This window comes from Pimephales promelas, chromosome 25 (genome assembly GCF_988280905.1).
Source record: "Pimephales promelas chromosome 25, fPimPro1.hap1.1, whole genome shotgun sequence".
NCBI classification, from domain to species: domain Eukaryota; kingdom Metazoa; phylum Chordata; class Actinopteri; order Cypriniformes; family Leuciscidae; genus Pimephales; species Pimephales promelas.
The window spans coordinates 9418060-9438560 of NC_142793.1; the positions used below are offsets into that span (position 1 = coordinate 9418060).

Genomic DNA, 20501 nt, shown 5'->3' on the forward strand with positions numbered 1-20501 from the left:
TTTTTTCTAGATGTGGTTGTGTGATGTAGTTGTGTGTATCAAATATGATGCATATGTCTCTTAATTAAAATTTTATTTAAAATTTTAAAAAATGTATTATAAAGATACTTTGGTAACGCTTCCTTTTACAGTCCAGTTACCCATGTAAATACTACACTGTAAAAAAAATATTGATGGTTTAACTTAAAAAAGTAAGTAGCCTTAAAATTTTAAGTTCATTGAACTGGAAAAAGTGAGTTAATACAATGAAGGAGATTAATTTAACCATCAGAAACTCAAAATTATATGTTATCTGAACTAAACAAATTATTTAAGTTGATTTGACAAAAGAAAAAATGTTGTGATTACTACACTGTAAAAAATATTGTTGGTTTAACTTAAAAAAGTAAGTAACCGTAAAAATCTTAAGTTGATTGAACTGGAAAAAGTGAGTTAATACAATGAAGTAGATTAATTTAACCATCAGAAACTCAAAATAATAAGTTATCTCAACTAAATAAATTATTATGAAGTTGATTTGACAAAAGAAAATATGTTGTGTTAACAAATCTTGAAAATATTTTTTACAGTGTATGTACTTATTTTAGTAACTACAATTACTGGGTAATAACTAGTACTAACCCTGAACCTACTCCTAAACCTACACCTGATCCATGTACTTACCTTATATTAGCCAGTACTCTCTAGGTAAGTGCACTGTAAGTACACTTTAAGTACTGTACTGTAAAAGGAAGCGTTACCGAAACTTTATGAGCTTATAATAAATCCACATAAGTGAGAAGAGAAATCTAGACAAGTATTTTGCCTGATGTTTAATCAAATCAAAGTCAAATTTATGTATATAGCGCTTTTTACAATACAAATTATCAGCAAAAGCCAGTTTCCACAATTTGGCTCTCCTCTATATCATCTATATTGAAATGTAAAGCATGTGGAGGATTGGTGTGCAAACGGTAGCTTCGGCAGGTCAAAAAAACGCAGAAGTGTTGGGGTGAAACTGTCTCAGCCATAACAGACATTCGCATTTAGACATTATTAGATGTCACGGAGTACCACTAAGTTTGCTGGAAATCTGTAGGTAATTTCATCTGGATGGTTGTGTGAGAAAAACACAGACTTGGCAGATTTGATTCTGCAGAGCTGTAGGTGCTACACACAGTCAAAAACAGCACAAGTAATAAAACTCACCCCACATATCCATTATCATTAGGCCTAGTTATTCTAGTGTTTAGGTACAAGAGTAACTATTCTACTTCTTTATTACCTTACAGGCCAAGTTTCTGGATGCCAGAGTTTTCAGAAAGTTAGGGTGCTTTCACATCTGTAGTTCGGTTCATTTGGTCCGGACCAAGGGTGAAAAATTATACTGCGTAGCATTTTTTCAGGGGTTTTGGTTCGTTTTCACACCACACTGATTGCTCTGGTCCGAATCAGTTGATGAGTTGATGAAACAAACTAACATATAGGGTGTATTCACACCTGCCTTGTTTGGTTCGATTGAATCGAACTCTAGTTCTTTTGCCCCCTTGGTGCGGACCTTTTGGGCAGGTGTGAATACAGCAATCGAACTCGGGTGCGGACCAAACAACCGAACCGAGACCCAGCTGAAGAGGTGGTCTTGGTACGGTTCCAAAAGAACTCTGGTACGGTTCATTTACGGTGTGAACATGAACCGACCCAATTGCAAGAAAGCACTGCGTCGAAAGAGAATATTGCGCGTCTTTCTGCGCGTCGTGTGTGAATGTCTAATCGTGCAAAGATGCAAAAAAAAAAATCATTTGCAGTTCATAAAGCATTTGCAGTTCACCACCTTTTGGTGGTGGTTGACGAGTTTCCCCCTTAAAGCGAGTGCCGAGAAAAATTCTATATAAATGTAATGAATTATTATTATTATTAATGTAAGGATAGTTACAATACAAGGATGATGATGCGTTAATTTACGTTAAACTGGACAAACTTAATCGCAAGCGTTAACATTGACAGCACTTGTTGGTACACAATAAGAATATCATTATTTGAATAGCCCCTCTCTATGAATGAAAACTTTATACCTTATCCGTCTTCTGCGAAGTGCCACTTGTAACGCAAAGTTGAGATGTTGCCCAGAGATAAAAAAAAACAGAAGGTCGAATGAAAAGATGCACGAGAGACGAGAGTTGTCGTATTTCCCCGCGTTTATAGAGCCACTCAAACGTTACACTCGTCGTCTTCTCAAAATCCGAATTACAACTTCGTATAGATGACATTGTATCATATGATACTCATTAGTTTCTTCATATTGCGTTTGTACAGAATTAACACAAAATTAGTAAAAGAACAAATATTGCAGTATGAAATATAGACCATTTTGCAAGATGTAAACAACACTGGTCCAGAAACACTTCCTGTTTCAGTTTGTAACTGTTTTCTTTATTTCACATGTAAAGAAAACATCTTAAAGATGTTTGTTTAACTTTTTGATTCAATTTTAAATGTTCTGTTGGTTGTATTTTATCCCAGCTTTTATGTAATGTTAAAAAACTGAAACAGGAAGTGCTTCTGGACCAGTGTTGTTTACATCTTTTGAAATGGTCTATATGGAAATATCTCCATGCTGAGCCTTTTTTGCACTTCCTGATTTCCCTTGAGAATCCTTGTCCAATGAATTGACGACCTTAGCACACGTGTGGTTTGGTTTACACATTTTGGTTCACTTGCAAAAAGAGCAGTGTGAAAGCGAACCGTACCAAAAAAAATAAAAAATAATTTATTTGGTCCGGACCAAAGCAAGTGAACTATCGGACTTTCCTGGTGTGAATACACCCATAGTCACGTGACAACATCCACATTACTCGTTGGCCAGACATGTCTTGAACATACTTCCATAACTGCACTTCAATTGGGCAGAATTAACGTGCGGGAAAATTCCAAAAGAACTCCTGGAAGTAAACAAAGAGGAGCAAAATCCGGCTGACAAGTGGAGAATTCACTCACAATGTATGTTCGGAATCAAAACAAGCTTTTTGTTTGTTTGGTCCGCTTTTGGTGCACACCCGAGTGCGATTTCTGCCTTCACACCTGCCCAAACGAACCGCACCATGGGGGAAATGAACTCTAGTGTGATTCAACGAACTAAATGAGGCAGGTGTGAAAGCACCCTAAGTTGTAATCATCAATATACTAATCTGTCCACTAGACTGATTCAAATGTTCAATTTTATTTTAGTAGTGCCGAGATTTTTCAGACAATCACATTTCCCATTTGGAAACCACTTGCATCCAAGACAAACACTTTAATTTTAGTGCCTTCGACGTACTGACAAGACATTTTTTTAATTTCCAATGGATGTTCATTGGATTTTTTTCAACATTCAGCTGGGTTCATGCCTAAACACCCACAGTATCTGTTGGCCATTGCACACTGTGTAAAACCCCACCTGCTATGGGCACACATCCCGTTGGAATGATTATGTCCCGTTGTTTGCTCTTCAGTGTCACATGAAAGCCAAGGCAAAGGAGTCCATTTTAAAGTCTACCTAAATTAGAAAATTAATATTCTACCACACAACCTACAAATGCTGCTAAACAAATTAAATATTCGGATGTTTTCCCAATGGCCAGATCTAAACATCACTGCACTTCACACCTCAAAGAGCTGCAGTCTTTTGCAACATCCCGCTACAAACAAATGGGGATTCGTTTGACAGCGTTCAAAGAGGGACTGAAACTCTAAAGACATAGGGTGGCTCTCTAGACCTCAGACGAAATGGCATAATTCATTTAGGGCAAACAAAAACAAGGCTGTCATGAATTGGAAGCTCTGTCCGTTCAAAATGTACGGTTTTGTACTGAAGTGTCAGTTATGGGTTGTGGAAATTAGACATGGTTTGTCTCACTTCTTTTAATATTAAATATGGAATCTGGGACAATGACAAACAGAGTGCATGAGATTAACAAAAGGAAAAATTGTGGTGGTAAAACATTCTATTAACTATAAGTAGCTTTGCAACTATGTCAACTAACTGTCATTAGAGTATTAGTAGACTGTGCTTAATATCTGCTAACACGTTATATTAATGCTCCCCAACAGATATTCTACTGACTAAAAGTAACTTGGCAACTACAAGTCGACTTAGTCTACTAACCCGAACCCAAACACTTAACAGTCTACTAATATTCTAATGAGAGTTAGTTGACATGTACTGTAGTTGCAAAGTTACTTAAAGTTAGTAGAATGTCTAAAGTGGACTATCGAAATAAAATCATATAATCTGAACCGGAGGGTCGGGTAACACATTGATTAAACGTGAAAGTTAAAGACTTTCTTGTGAAATGTACTCTAATGTTTTTTTATAACTTTACAGAGATGATCATGTTTACAGGTTGTAATCAACCAGACATTTTTGGCATTATGCTAAAAACATTTGAAAAAAGTATAACATGTTGATCATACAGGTGCATTTGATTAATTAACGTTTAAATTATACATTTTTTTGACCGTAAGAATGTAAATCCAAGTGCGTCATTTGGGACAGGGGACAACTTATTACATTCACCTGTACGATGGACAAACGGGTCTGTATTTTGAGATCAATAGATCTCTTACTCATGAACGTATAATAGTTCCTGGTCTGTTCAAAACCCCAACTTTGCTTGGAACCGCTATGACAAAGTAGATACTGGAACAGCTCACCACTGAGTGTGATTGACTGTTCCCATCACTTCCTTTCCTTGTCATCTCCTGCCAACGTGGGTGCAAAGAGCAAACAGTTAAGGTGACCTTTACACACACAACCACAATAAAAGCCACTCAAGCAGCTTCAAGCCTTTGATGATCGATTGTAATCCAGCTTTACCAGATGGATCGCTTACAGAAATATAACACCGACTTCAATGTGAGGCATCTATCAGTCAGGATACTGATATATGATACACGATGAGAGCGAGAGAGTTAGACTGTGTATGTGCGTCTGACTGATAAAGCTAAGTTAGGCTTGTACTTTCATGAAGTGTCCAGTCAAGTCACCTTTATTTATATAGCGCTTTTACAATAGATTGATACAAAGCAGCTTTACAGTGTCCCCTAGTCCCATAACTCTATATGTCGGCTGAGTCCCCTAACTCTATATGTCGGCTGAGTCCCCTAACTCTATATGTTGGCTCAGTCCCCTAACTCTATATGTCGGCTGAGTCCCCTAACTCTATATATTGGCTCAGTCCCCTAACTCTATACGTCGACTGAGTCCCCTAACCCTATATGCCAGCTGAGTCCCCTAAGCATCTCATCGATGTCGGCTGAGTCCACTAACTCTATATGTCGGCTGAGTCCACTAACTCTATATGTCGGCTAAGTCCACTAACTCTATACGTCGGCTGAGTCCCCTTACTCTATATGTTGGCTCAGTCCCCTAACTCTACACGTCGGCTGAGTCCCCTAACTCTATATGTCGGCTGAGTCCCCTAACTCTATATGTCGGCTGAGTCCCCTAACTCTATATGTCGGCTGAGTCCCCTAACTCTATATGTCGGCTGAGTCCCCTAACTCTATATGTTGGCTGAGTCCCCTAACTCTATATGTCGGCTGAGTCCCCTAACTCTATATGTTGGCTCAGTACCCTAACTCTATACGTCGGCTGAGTCCCCTAACTCTATATGTTGGCTCAGTCCCCTAACTCTATATGTCGGCTGAGTCCCCTAACTCTATATGTTGGCTCAGTCCCCTAACTCTATATGTCAGCTGAGTCCCCTAACTCTATATGTTGGCTCAGTCCCCTAACTCTATATGTCGGCTCAGTCCCCTAACTCTATATGTCAGCTGAGTCCCCTAACTCTATATGTTGGCTCAGTCCCCTAACTCTATATGTTGGCTCAGTCCCCTAACTCTATATGTTGGCTCAGTCCCCTAACTCTATATGTCAGCTGAGTCCCCTAACTCTATATGTTGGCTCAGTCCCCTAACTCTATATGTCGGCTCAGTCCCCTAACTCTATATGTCGGCTGAGTCCCCTAACTCTATATGTTGACTCAGTCCCCTAACTCTAGAGCATCTCATCGATGTCAGCTGCGTCCCCTAACTCTATATTTCGGCCGAGTCCCCTAACTTTATATGTCGGCTGAGTCCCCTAACTCTATATGTTGGCTCAGTCCCCTAACTCTATATGTTGGCTCAGTCCCCTAATTCTATATGTTGGCTCAGTCCCCTAACTTTATATGTTGGCTGAGTCTCCTAACTGTATATGTCGGCTGAGTCCCCTAACTCTATATGTTGACTCAGTCACCTAACTCTATTTGTTGGCTCAGTCCCCTAACTCTATATGTTGGCTCAGTCCCCTAACTCTATGTGTTGGCTCAGTCTGCTAACTCTATATGTTGGCTCAGTCCCCTAACTCTATATGTTGACTCAGTCCCCTAACTCTATATGTTGACTCAGTCCCCTAACTCTATTTGTTGGCTCAGTCCCCTAACTCTATATGTTGGCTCAGTCCCCTAACTCTATATGTTGACTCAGTCCCCTAACTCTATATGTTGACTCAGTCACCTAACTCTATTTGTTGGCTCAGTCCCCTAACTCTATATGTTGGCTCAGTCCCCTAACTCTATGTGTTGGCTCAGTCTGCTAACTCTATATGTTGGCTCAGTCCCCTAACTCTATATGTTGACTCAGTCCCCTAACTCTATATGTTGACTCAGTCACCTAACTCTATTTGTTGGCTCAGTCTGCTAACTCTATATGTTGGCTCAGTCCCCTAACTCTATATGTTGACTCAGTCTCCTAACTCTATATGTTGACTCAGTCACCTAACTCTATTTGTTGGCTCAGTCCCCTAACTCTATATGTTGGCTCAGTCCCCTAACTCTATATGTCAGCTGAGTCCCCTAACTCTATATGTTGGCTCAGTCCCCTAACTCTATATGTTGACTCAGTCCCCTAACTCTATATGTTGACTCAGTCCCCTAACTCTATTTGTTGGCTCAGTCTGCTAACTCTATATGTTGGCTCAGTCCCCTAACTCTATATGTTGACTCAGTCCCCTAACTCTATATGTTGACTCAGTCACCTAACTCTATTTGTTGGCTCAGTCCCCTAACTCTATATGTTGGCTCAGTCCCCTAACTCTATGTGTTGGCTCAGTCTGCTAACTCTATATGTTGGCTCAGTCCCCTAACTCTATATGTTGACTCAGTCCCCTAACTCTATATGTTGGCTCAGTCCCCTAACTCTATATGTTGACTCAGTCCCCTAACTCTATTTGTTGGCTCAGTCCCCTAACTCTATAGCATCTCATCGATGTCGGCTGCGTCCCCAACTCTATATTTCGGCTGAGTCCCCTTAACTTTATACGTCGGCTCAGTCCCCTAACTCTATAAATCGGCTGAGTCCCCTAACTCTATATGTCGGCTGAGTCTGAACTATTATCGTGTAACCAATAGAGTCATTATGTGACAATCATTATATATTACTCTTTTTAATAGTCATAACATGAAATGTATGTAATTTGTGTAGCCTTTTTTTTCATTTCTAAATGTATTAATGTATTTAATTATTGTTTTAAGTGCATATGCTTAGTAGGTTTCTTATGGAAGCTTGTTTCCGCCATAGAATGAAAAATAAAAAAGGTAATTGCGAATTTACATCTCGCAATTATGACTTTATTTCTCAGAATTGCGAGATGTAAAGTCAGAATTGTGAGATATAAAGTCAGAATTGCGTGACATAAAGTCACAATTGCGTGTTATAAAGTGAGAATTGCGAGATATAAAGTCAGAATTGTGTGATATAAAGTCAGAATTGCAAGATATAAAGTAAGAATTGCGAGATATAAATTCAGAATTACGTGTTATAAAGTCAGAATTGTGTGATATAAAGTCAGAATTGCGTGATATAAAGTGAGATTCGTGAGATATAAAGTAAGAATTGTGTGATATAAAGTCAAAATTGCGAGTTATTAAGTCAGAATTGCGTTATATAAAGTCAGAATTGCGAGATATAAAGTAAGAATTGCGTGGTATAAAGTCGCAAGTGCGTATTATAAAGTCAGAAATGCGAGATATAAAGTCGCAATTGCGTGTTATAAAGTCAGAAATGCGTGATATAAAGTCGCAAGTGCGTGTTATAAAGTCAGAAATGCGAGATATAAAGTCAGAATTGCAAGATTTAAACTATTCTGAGAGGATTCTTTCCCCTTAAAATTAGTCTGATAACAACTATCTCACAATTCTGAGAAAAGATGTCAGAATTGTGAGATAAAAAGTTGCAATTCTGACTTTATATCTTGCAATTCTGACTTTATAACACGCAATTGCGACTTTTTATCACGCAATTGTGAGATAAAAAGTTGCAATTATTATTATTATTTTTTTTAATTCAGTGGTGGAAACAAGCTTCCATTGTTTCTTGGTTCATTATTACTGACTGAATTATTTAACTTTAACATTCTTTCACGTATTCCCATAAAGTAATTTATAATTGAATAATAAAAAAAAATCAAGGCCACTATTTTTATTTAATTGATAACACTAAAATGTAACTTTTGTAACATATGTAACAATATAATAAACAAGCATGTTCAATAGCATATTAGTTTTTGTTGTGGTTTAAAAATAGGTATAAATAAATATATTTCACTGTCAAAAAAGTAAAGTCTTTTTGCAAGTTGTTCAAATGTGAATTAATAAAACAAAGCAAAACTACATCACTACAGCAGAAAAACGTCTGATCTCTCAGTGAAATCATGTCCATTCATAGCACTCAAAATGTAATTATTATCCAAGTATGTCACTGTACACTTTCTTTACACTTTGCACGAACCAAGATTTGAAGAGAAAACAATTGCTGGGTAGTTGCTGCTTCATCCATTAACAAAGGCAAACCGGCATCCCACAGGTTTGGTTATTCATGCTCAATTCCCTATTACCAAAAGCACTTGATGAATAGCATAACCCCACTGTGATTCTGCACACTAATGCAGTTTGAATCTATTAATGTCATTATCCATAGTAAAAGAAGGCATGTAACTTATTCACTGTCGTAATATAGTCATTCATTAAAACTGTACAATTCTGAAATGTCTTCGTATGAAACATGTATGTGCTACACGTCACACATCTTTTCAGTTACAAAAGACCAAGGCTTTCGGGTACCTTTTCAGTAAATAATAAAATGATACGTCAATTATACAGCAACGTAATTAACTCTGATTTTATGGCCTCGACAGCCGTCATGCAGATTATGGTGGGAAATGGCTGTTTTCCATTCACACGCACACTTGTATCATATGACCTTTCCCAAAAGCCCTTTCTGTGCCTGTAACCAACCATGTCACTCTTATCCTACTGCTTCTCAGTTCAGTTGTGTGTATTTCTCACACCCTCTCATTCAGCACTCAGACGGGTCTTGGTTAGAGGTTGACCACCACTGATGCCAAACTGGGATCAGTTCCCTTGGATTCCTAAACATAGCAACCTAAAGCAAAAAAAAAAAAACTCATTTGAAATCAGCGCAAATAAGCTTCCCCTTACAGACACTGTGCTTAGGTCATTCCCACTATGCATTACTTTCAGGTAATGTGCTGAAGTCAATCTTAAATAAGCCACTGCATGTTGATTTCCCTACTAGCATAAATATTGCTCTTGTTTTTTGGAAAATTCTGACCAGCCTGACTCGGCAACACTGACTCAGCCAGTGGCAGTCAGATTTAGATTTAGACCAATGGTAGATGGGGGAGTGTTCTGAAACAACTGAATTGGTATCTGTAGTTGGGCAGAAATTGCACTCTTTAATTTAAAATAAATATTTAATTTTAATGGATAAAAGATTCACCAAAAGTTTGCTTTAGTGTCGTTTTCCCCCCATGTTCATAGAGCTTATTGCGGTTAATTTTGAAATATTGGTATTTCATTTCTTTCTCATCTAATCGAAATATTTCAAACCAAACAAATCATGTTTTCTCTGAAGTATTGTTTTAATTAGCCAATCACCAATAGATGGTTTGTCTTTTGTAACAACCCTAACTAAAGCCAGTTGCTTTAGTGATATCCTCCAAGAAGTGACATACATTTTGGTGGCACAACAACAGCATAGATATGAGCAAATATGGTTCAATTTAAAACATTTAATAATTAATAATGTTGAAGTAATCTGTATTAAAATAACATTTCAAAAGATGATTAAAATATATTGTAATTAACATCCTGACCTCATGAGCCAACTCAAAATCCCACACAGAGAAATGGCTAACTTTAGCACTTAATTTCCATCCAGTTCATTTTCTTGCCACCACGTAAATAGGTTATAATTAATTATGTTTAAGCGCCTGAGCTTGACCAGTGCATATATTTGCAAGTCTAGTACAATCTTAAAAATAAAGGTTCGGTTTCACTTTATTTTGATGTCTATAAGTAACGTTGCACAGCATGTCTACTAACTCTTATTGGAGTATTAGTAGTAGTAGACTGGCAGGTTTAGGCTTAGAATAAGTTGGCATGTAGTAGTAGTCAACAGAATGTTCAAATGGGACCATTAAAATAAAGTGTTCTTTATTATCGTAGAATCCATGGAATCTTTCATAGTGGAAAAGGTTCTTAAGATTATTAAAATTATTCACATTAAACGAGTAGTTCACTTATCAAAAAACTTGCTGATAATTTACTCACCCCCATGTCATCCAAGATGTCCACGTCTTTCTTTCCTCAGTCGAAAAGAAATTAAGGTTTTTAATGAAAACGTTCCAGGACTTTTCTCCATATAATGGACTTCATTGGGAACCAGACGGTTCAAGTTCCAAAAGAAACTTTTAGTACAAACTGCAAACTTGTTTAAAGGGCTTTAAACGATTCCAGACGATGAATAAGGGTCTTATCAAGCGAAACGATCACTCATGTTTTAAAAAAAATAAAGTTTAAGTTTTATAAGATCAAACACTCGCCTTGCTCTGTTCTGTGGTGGACGTTCGTGACTCTCCTGTTCGAACTCGTTCAACAAAATGAACAAATCTTTTTCCGAATCAATTCGTTCGTTTCTTTCGCCGAATGAACCAAATGACTCGGAAAAAGATTTGTTCATTTCGATGAACGAGTTCGAACAGGAGTGCGTTACAGAAAAGAGCAAGACGAGCATTTGAGCTTATAAAACTTTGTTATTTATTTATAAAACGAGCGATCGTTTCGCTTGATAAGACCCTTGTTCATCGTCTGGAATCGTTTAAAGCCCTTTAAACAAGTTTGCAGTTTGTACTTAAAGTTTCTTTTGGAACTTGAACCGTCTGGTTCCCACTGAAGTCCATTATATGGAGAAAAATCCTGGAATGTTTTCATCAAAAACCTTAATTTCTTTTTGACTGAAGAAAGAAAGACATGGACATCTTGGATGACATGGGCGTGAGTAAATTATCAGCAAAAGTTTTTTCAAAAGTGAACTACTCCTTTAATAAAAAAAAAATGGTTCTTTCAAGTAGTGTTCACATTATTTTTTTTTTCTTCAATGGCATTGCCTTTTTACCTATCTTTTTAAGAGTATGAGTTTCTATGTGAATTACAACCCAATATGCATTGATTTAAAAAAAAAAAAACATATTGAGTTTAAAAGGTACAGCATTACAGGAATGACCCGCTTGTTCCTTCAACACATTCCTTCACACTTGGTTGCTTAAAAAGACCCTTGTTCACAGCAACCTATCACAGCTGGTGCATAGTTATATCTTGACCCAGCCCTATGGAGCCTGTAATTGGCAATAAGGTGACCATTGTGAGCCCTCAGGCTAGAAATTGGCCCGCCTATTTGTGCAAACATGCATTTTCACAGCCAACATCTCTGATTAAAATGTCAGTAACGTCACTCGGTGAGCCCCACAGACTTTTTAATTTCGCTATGGATGGTTTGGTGCGATGCCACGTTATTTTCCAGACATCTTCTTCGTGCTAATATAGGGTTTGCACGGCCTTTCTCGCACTTGAGTGATTCCAGTGCACTTCTTGCGAGAGGAGTGATTTGGTGGCCTGAAAAAAAAGAGCCCAGACAGAGGCTGAGGTTCCTGGGTTATGATTGAGGTCAGTTTGGGGCAGTTAAGGAGAGATGCCAAGCCACACAGGACCTTTAGCAGCTAATGAGAAAGAAGATCCTCTTGTAGAGTGGCAGACACAAAAAGATGCTGTCACGCGGGCTCTAGGGGTCTGACCCTGTGTTAGAGCACTGCCAATATTAGTGTTCTTAATATATGTTTTAAGGTGCAGTCACATTAGCAAAACTGTGTGGGAAAGAAGGTTCGACTGTTTATTAGTTCACACCGGGCAGTTCTAGGAACTATCCACCAGGGTGGTTCCCCGAGAACTAATGGTTCCCATAGGAACATTTTCCTGGTTGCATTCGCACCGCCAGTAGAAACTCTGAAGTGACGTAAGCCACGCTTGTTGTGATTTTTATTTTGACGGCGCTGAGAACGCCAGAGCCTGAGCACACAGTGCTTGTGTTGTCCGTGTTCATTAGCTTACGATCTGTCTAACAGTCCTGTCTATTGTGTTATTATATAGAACTGTTATACATAGAAAGTAGGCAGTAATGAAAAGGTATTAGCATATGCCATAGTTGATGTCCAGTGTCACTTGCTGAGCAGAAATACATAAACATGTTTGGCTCCTCAGCGAAAAGGTTAAGAGGCCCATCTATCACTGTTTTCCATGTTCATAGAGTTAGTTTGTGGAGTAAATATGAAGGTGGTAACCTGTGTGTTTACACAGCTTTTATGAAAAATGCCGGGTGTTGGGGTTTCATATGCGTTCGGCCAATCAGTGTTCATTAACGTCACTGGTAGTTCCAATAGTGCTGGAAAAGGAGTACTATTTCCTCCAAAAGGAGTTCCTAGAACTAAAATCATTCCCAGTTCCTGCGGTACGAACAAGCCAAAATAAGGGTACTTCCTAGGAACTATGAAAAGGTTCCTCCAGTGCGAAAGCCCCTATTGTCGATAGTATAGCGATGTATGAAGCACCACTTGGTCGCTTTCAAACCATGTTGGTCAACTTGTCAAAATCACCAAAAATGACAACGCATTCTCACCCCAAGGCATCACCTTTGACCATGCTTCAATATTTGACGTTTTAGGCGCCCTTTAGCGTCACTTACATGATGCGATCCTACGGCGTCATCTAACTGACACTAAAGGAAAGCGTCAGTTAGAGGACGCGGTTAGGTATGGGGTGGGGGTAGGGTACACGCGATCCTAGGGCGTCATCTAACTGACGCTAAAGGGCGCCTAAAGCATCAGATATTGAAGCATGTCCAAATGCTTCCCAAGGTGTCAGTTAAGTGACGCCTTGGGGGTGAGAATGGGCTGAAAATGACCAACCCTCACCTTCAAATTCCCAACCCCCCTGGATTCCCATAAAATTCGGCTGCGAAACTTCGACAAACAATGGAAAACGTGATTGTACCTTTATGGCGCTTTTCCACTGCATGGTACGGCACGGTTCGGTATGGCACGCTTTGACGCTTTTCCACTGCATGGTACGGTACGGCTCGACTCAGTACGGCTCACTTGTGGCACTTTTCCACTGCATGGTACGGTACGGTACGGCTCGCTTTTTAAATGGTACCTGTTCTGTTGAGTTTCCAAGCATACCGTATCGGTACTAAAATGTGACGTGAGACACTGCAGATCACTGATTGGTCAGACAGAATCGTCAATACCAGCGTCATTGTATTTGCGACCAATAGACATCGACAAGAGAAACCAAGCCCACTAGATTTAAATAGCCAGTAACAGCCACCGCTGTTATCGATCAGTCTATAATCCCACCCACTTTAAAGCAGTACTAACTGCAGTGGAAAAGCACCCAAGCTGAAGCGAACCGAGCCGTGCTGTGTCGAGCCGAGTCGTACCACGCAGTGGAAAACATTGACTGTCCATGAAACTAAGTAGAATGCAGACAGTGGAAGCATACCTTGGGTTTAAGTATTAAACTTTGGACAAATACTTGAAAAATCCCCTGTTTTTAACCTAACAGTCAATAAAGCAGGAAATTCAATTCCATTGACTTTCACTAAAGTAGGGAACCAAGCCATATCTAGAGAATATCACAGAGACTTGACTTGGACTAGTAGGCAACCACCTATCAATCACCCAGAACATGCTAGCCATGCGCTTTTCTGTCCATGTGTATTGTCTTGTGAACAGGCGTGGTGTTCGGATCCCGGCACTTCAGCCTAATTTGGTTTCGGTTTTGTGTCGGGATTCATCCTCCGCGTGTTTGTATTCTGTTGTGAGCGCACAGGATGAGTATTTAGTTGTTCTCGTGCGCTCTGTCTTGTTGTATAGCGTGCGGTTCGAGTTCGCTCAGGCCGTACACTCTTCTTTCCACGTGTGTTGTGTTCTGTGTAGCATGTGTTTTCATCGGCCGCATGCTTTCATGCTATGTTTTGTCTTGTGCTCTGTTGTGTTGCTTTCTTGTCACGTTTTGTGTTAACACACATGGCTTATGAGTTCTCATTAATGTTCATGTCTCATTTTGTTTGGGCACGTGGCTGGTCATGTATGTTTCCATGAGCTGTGTGCTCTCTAGTCTATTGCCTAACCCCGCCTATCTTGTTACCTGATTATTGGTTTATTTGCCCCACCTGTCCCTCATTACCTGTCTTGTTTGCTCCCTATTTATTCTCCTTGTGTTTGCAGTCATGTGCTGGATTGTTGTTGAATGTAAGTCAAGTCAAGTCTTTTGGTTTCCCCCTCGGTTTAGTTTTTGTTTGTGCTTTGTTTTATTTTGCTTCATAAAAGCCTATTTCTCCTAGGATTGAGTCCTTGCTTCATCTCTTCAACCACAAACCCTGATAGTTTGAGCTTCAGCAGGAACCATTGAGATTCATTCACATGTTACGCAGCACGTTTGAGCTTCTGCAAGAACCAATGTGGTTTGTTTTCACGTCTCAAGCACATCAAGTCAAGGTTGAGCTTCTGTTTTATGTTCACTGATGCTAATGTGAATAAAGGCCTAAATTAAATCTGTTCATCATAACGAAAATGTGGACTAAACCACACAATTTGGATTATATGGATTAGTTTTGCCATCTCTTTATGAACTTTTTAAAGAGTCAAAGTGAAAGTTGCTTAGCTGTCAATGGAAGGACATAAATCTCTGATTTCATTAAAAATATCTTCATTTTATAGTTGTGAAGATGAACGAAAGTCTTATGGGTTTAGAACGACATACATGTGAGTATTACAATTTTTTTCATCTTTAGGTTAACTAACCCTTTGAATAAGTGCATCATCCAAATATTTGAAGTTCACTTCTTATAGTTGGAATTTTCAGGGTGAACACAGTGCTTTCACTAAATACTATATATTCAAATGTAGACGCACCTTATCAATAATTAACACATATGTTCTTCGGAAAATGAAAAGGTATCTTGTTCTGCAATTCTCTTTATATTTCAGCTAGTAACAAACGTGTCACACTTTACCTTAAAAAAGGAACGTGTTTGTGTGGGAACAGGGTTGTGACATTGACGCATTTCATTAACAAACAAGTCATGTTTTTTAATACAAGTCTATCTTTAACTCAAGTCTTCACTGCCTACATGTTTAAAATAGAAGGTAAATTCAAGTCCAGTTGCCATACCACATAAAGAGTGATTTGTATGGGTTTTGAATCTGAGGTAAAAGATTCTCACAAGCACATGGCTTGTGCAAACACACTTTCTGGTCATTCACACTTGAAGGTTCATCACAGCAGACCAGCTCTGCACATCTGAACATTTCTACTTATGTTTTCCATAATGGCACTTGAAACCAATATAATGCAACTTTAATTTAATTCAAAATTCAATCATTTAACTTCCTCTGCAAAGTGCATTCTAATGCATACTAATGTTACACCCAATTGAATCTGCCAAATATGAAATGTATCAGTGCTGGTGCCTTATAGTTGTTAATTAAAGTTAATAATAAAATTGATAATTCAGCAGTTCCTTTATTCATCTCACTCTTTATTCTGAACCGCAGCTTCTTTTATTCTTTACAACAAAAATATTCAAAAAGACCCACAGAGAGCAAAATTACACTCACTTCACATCTTAAATGAAACATTTCAGATTTCATACGCCTTACCTTTCCCATAGCTGAAGTGGAGTTTGATGGATTTGCCCTGGTTGATGTGCAGGTACGTAAACCACACGGCAAAAGTAAGCAGCACCAGCAGTAGCAGAAGTTTGAACTGCTTTCGTATTTTCTTCACAGGGAATCGCAGCATTTTCGCAGCAGCAGCATCATCAGCAGCAGCAGCAAAAAGAGTGTCAGCTGCTCCTCAGTCTGGCGCTTTAGAGACAGACTCCTGATGTCACAATGTCATATTGGCATCGGCTGATCAACAGTTTGCCACATCTCAATGTCTGACATTTGCAGCAGCAGCAGCAGAATAAAAGTCCGAGCTGCTTCTTAGTTTGCAACACCTAAATTTGTAAAGTTACAATGTCATATTTCAACAAAAAAGCAGCAGAATCCGTCTTAGCCGCTACTTTAGTTTGAAGCATCAAAAAGAGAGGACTCCTGATGTCACAATGTCACGCCTCTGATCAATTCCACTGTCACAAAAGTCATATTTACAATTTGTGTCAGTCGCTTCTCTGTTTGGCACGTTAATAAAAAAAAAATCCTTATGTCACAATGTCATATTACAGAAGCAGAAAAATATCCGCTGCTTCTCAGATTGGTGCGCTTCAAAGACAATGTTATTTCTCAAGTTCAACTAATTTCATTAATTATTGAAACTATAGTTAAAACAGTTTACTTGAGTCTTAAAAGCATCGTATATGATTTATAAGATGGTTATGACTTCAGCTGCTCCGGAAATCTTCATTTAAGTCCCATTTGCGATAAACAAGTTTTAAAAATAGGTAAAGATGAAGAATTAATCCATAAAATGATATTATTGTAGGCGTACAGGCAAAAGAAAAGAGCAGCGGGCTGTTAATCTTGTGAAAGCCGCTCTGACAGCAGTCCAGCCACTCCGGAGAGGATCATCCTCTGGATTTAAAGCTTTTACTCAAATAACTTTTTAACACTTTTAATTAACAATAAAAAACACAATCTAACTACAGAACCCGCAGTTGCGAAGTTGCCCCTACCTAGGATGCATTTTAGATTTGTTGGGATATCTCAAACAGTCATGATAACTAAACCATTCTTATAAACCTGTAACTAAGCCATAACAATTAACAAACGCAAAATGTAGAATGAAACCACCTCATATCATTAGAAATATGCCTATTATGAATTGTGAAAAATGCTTTGTTTTTATTCATTTAACTATAAGAATTATGTAATTTCTTCACTTTATCTTTAGGAGTAATTAGCTTCAAAGTGGTCAAAAAAATGACTAGCACCACTTTGAATTAACTTTAAAATGTAAGGCATGCAATTGTATAGAGATAATTAAACATAATGTAAATAGACGCTTGATGTAAGCTAATCACGCGCCTGGTACCCTATCCCACTGCATTGAAAATAATAATAATAATAAATGCTGCTTTATAATCAGATATTATATTCCGGATCTTAAAACACTAATATGCGAATAGAACAACAATGATTGAAGAATGCCATTGCTCTGGCGATTTATAGGTGCTGCGTTCATGCACCTGCTATCCATCCAAGTCTTAGTCCACGCGCAACTTATTGACTCTTTCAAAAAAAAAAAAAATGTAAATCAAACGCGTGCACCTGACCGTTCCGTCCTCCGTTAACGGAAACCCATATTCATGAAAAACAATAACAATGGTCTATTGGCGTCCGTACGCTCCAATACCGCTAGCAACATCTGACATTTTGATTCCACTAGTGCGCTCCGCAAAACAAACGCTTTGTTTCACCGATGTGATGTGATGCGTCAGTCTCCGCACGGGGGTCCTTTCCGCGTGGATGCTGTCACGCCTTTAGTCAGAGAAACTATTTAGCAATGAGTCTCATAAATCCCACGAGCTCCGCTTCCAGTCCTAAGATGTGACCGACTCTCGATCCCCGCGTTCAACTGAGCATCCATGACTCTGCCGGGGAGCGACATTACGAATCCTACTATTGAAATGGATGAGCTAATGAATTATTCAACAGGCCTTGATGACGTTACGTGGAGCATCTCTTCGTTGGGTTCATTAATATTCATAAACCAAGGATTACCAGGCAGGCTCACTGGCCGAACGTTCTTTTTAAAGTAATTAATATTCATGAGCCGAATCGTCACCATAGTATGATTCGGATGTTCGCTGCCGGGCAACCGAAAAAAAAAAAAAAAAAAAAAAGCTGCCGGGCAACCGAACTTGGGTGGAGCTGTAATGGGCAGCAACGCCGTCCAACCATCGGCGGATTTACAGCGCAAGGCATTCTTATTGGAAGAGCTCGGTGACGAAATGCATATTAATCGTTTGCTGTGATGACCTCACCTTGTTTATTTGATGTTTCCATTCTTTGACAGACGAGATTAACGCTTAAGTCATTATGTTTATGAAACATTTCTCTTTTTATTAATGAAAAAACAAATATTTAGAAAAGTGTTTTTATGTATTTTTAAGTAATTATTTTAATTCATTGTTTGTTTGAATTATATTTAGAAAGGTACATTATTATTAAATTAATCATAGCTAGACTAAGTGATAATTGAATAACATCTTAAATAAATGTTTTAGGCCTACTTTGTAGAATATAGTTTAATCTATTATTTGTCATTACATTGTTTGGATCATAAGAAACAAATGGAATAAAGACATATAAACACATTTTACATGATGCTACAGTATGTTCTCTCGGGGGGTCATATAATATCATTTCGATATAATGATTTGATATACCATTTTACAATATGCATGTAAACATGGCCATAAATGCCATTTTCATTTATATGCAATATTTCTATATTAAATTAGCGCATTCTTGGACAACATTTAATGAAAAAAGACGTGTAATAATGGGAGTTATGAGTAATTGGAAATATTTTCCAAAAAATAGTGATATATAATTTCTTTTCCTATTCACTTGTTGTCTCCCAAAATGGCTGACATGTCATGATGTTAGTCCTGGTGTCCACTACAGTGGACGTATGACTTCAATTACATAACAGAAAGTCATATTCTGATTTGAAACCCCATAACATTTTCAATTCATGTTGATTTCTTACAAACAATCTGAAAATGGGTCAGATTTAAATGACAATTACAACATATTATCATTTTCCATAAGAGTGCTAAACCGTTTTCAAATATCCTCCCTCAGTTTTGACATTCCACACTACAACAGTTTTGAGAGCGTTTTCAAAAAGCTTCGTTTTCATTAATAAAATCGCCATCTCAGTGTGGATGCCAAACCGGAGAGAAAAAGATGCGTTCTCTTACGAGCGTTCTCTTCTTTCCTCGAGATATTGAAGGCAAAAAATTATCCTTAATTTTGTATTAATGTAAAACGCGTTGCGGCAGCATGCAGACATAGGCAAGGCGGCTTAGCGTGCCTATAATTGGCTGTCCTGTGGCAACTGCAGCAGCCTATCGAGAGCGGCCCTTTGGTGACGGTCCAATTGGGGCGATTCGCGCACATTGCGTCACAGCGGGTGTGGCCTAGCCCTATAAACATAGCTCGATGGGCTGATATCACTGATTTTCATCTCTTCAGCGAAGAGCGCACACATCGCTGGATCCTAAGTAAGAAGCCATGCCGTCGAGAAAGCCTTCTGTGGTACGAGCCATTTTACTGATGACGTTGGCCTGCACTTTGCCGCCTTCAGTCACCATTCCTGCTACGCTATCCGGCGTCTATATCCTTTTACACTCTGCTCACTGTGTGTTCGCCTGTGTATTCGCCAGGGAGGCTGGAGAAGTGCGGTGAAAACCACTGTGGACACTCTCGAGACGCGAACAGGTCCACTTCCACTGGGCCGAACCTCTGAGATATTGACTCCACCACCTCGGGGTGGAGTCTCCACTCCCCGGGCCTCAGCCCCTGTCTCGACAGGACGTCTGCTCTCTGATTTTGACTCCCCGGGATGAATGTCGCTCTTAGAGACAACAATTATTTCTCCTGGGACCACAGGAGGATCTGATGCGCTAATCTGCATAGAGGGCGAGATCTCAGGCCCCCCTGATGGTTTATATAGGCCACTACCGACATTTTGTCTGACCTCACGAGGACATGGTGACCTCTGAGGTCCGGCCGGAAGCTCCTCAGAGCCCGGGAAACCGACAACATTTCCAGGCAGTTTATGTGCTAGGAGGAATGATGGTCCTGCCATAGACCAGTCGTAAAGCGGCCATGACTGCGCCCCAGCCCGTGAGGTAGGCGTCTGGCGAGACGGTTTTCCGGCGACATGACACTTCCAACACTGGACCTTGGGACAGAAACCAAGCTTTCTTCCACATAGATAGGGAACGAAGGCCTTTGTGCTCTGTGCCCTGATCATGCGGAACGGATTTCCCCTCAGGGAAAATCCCTTGGTTTTAAACCACCACTGAAGGGCCCTCATGAGCAGCAGGCCGAATGGAATGATTTTGGATGC

The 20501-nt window shown here is 39.1% G+C and overlaps 1 protein-coding gene across 2 annotated transcripts in view; it reads right to left on the reverse strand.

Moving 5' to 3' along the window:
* b4galnt4a (beta-1,4-N-acetyl-galactosaminyltransferase 4a) overlaps positions 1-18020 on the reverse strand; it is a 284111-nt gene extending 266091 nt beyond the window's left edge. For both annotated transcript variants that reach the window (XM_039663140.2, XM_039663139.2), the window contains exon 1: positions 16076-18020. In XM_039663140.2, the coding sequence (XP_039519074.2) occupies positions 16076-16217 (142 nt within the window). In that variant the 5' untranslated portion in view covers positions 16218-18020. The remainder of the gene's footprint in view (positions 1-16075) is intronic.
* Positions 18021-20501: the final 2481 nt, after the last annotated feature.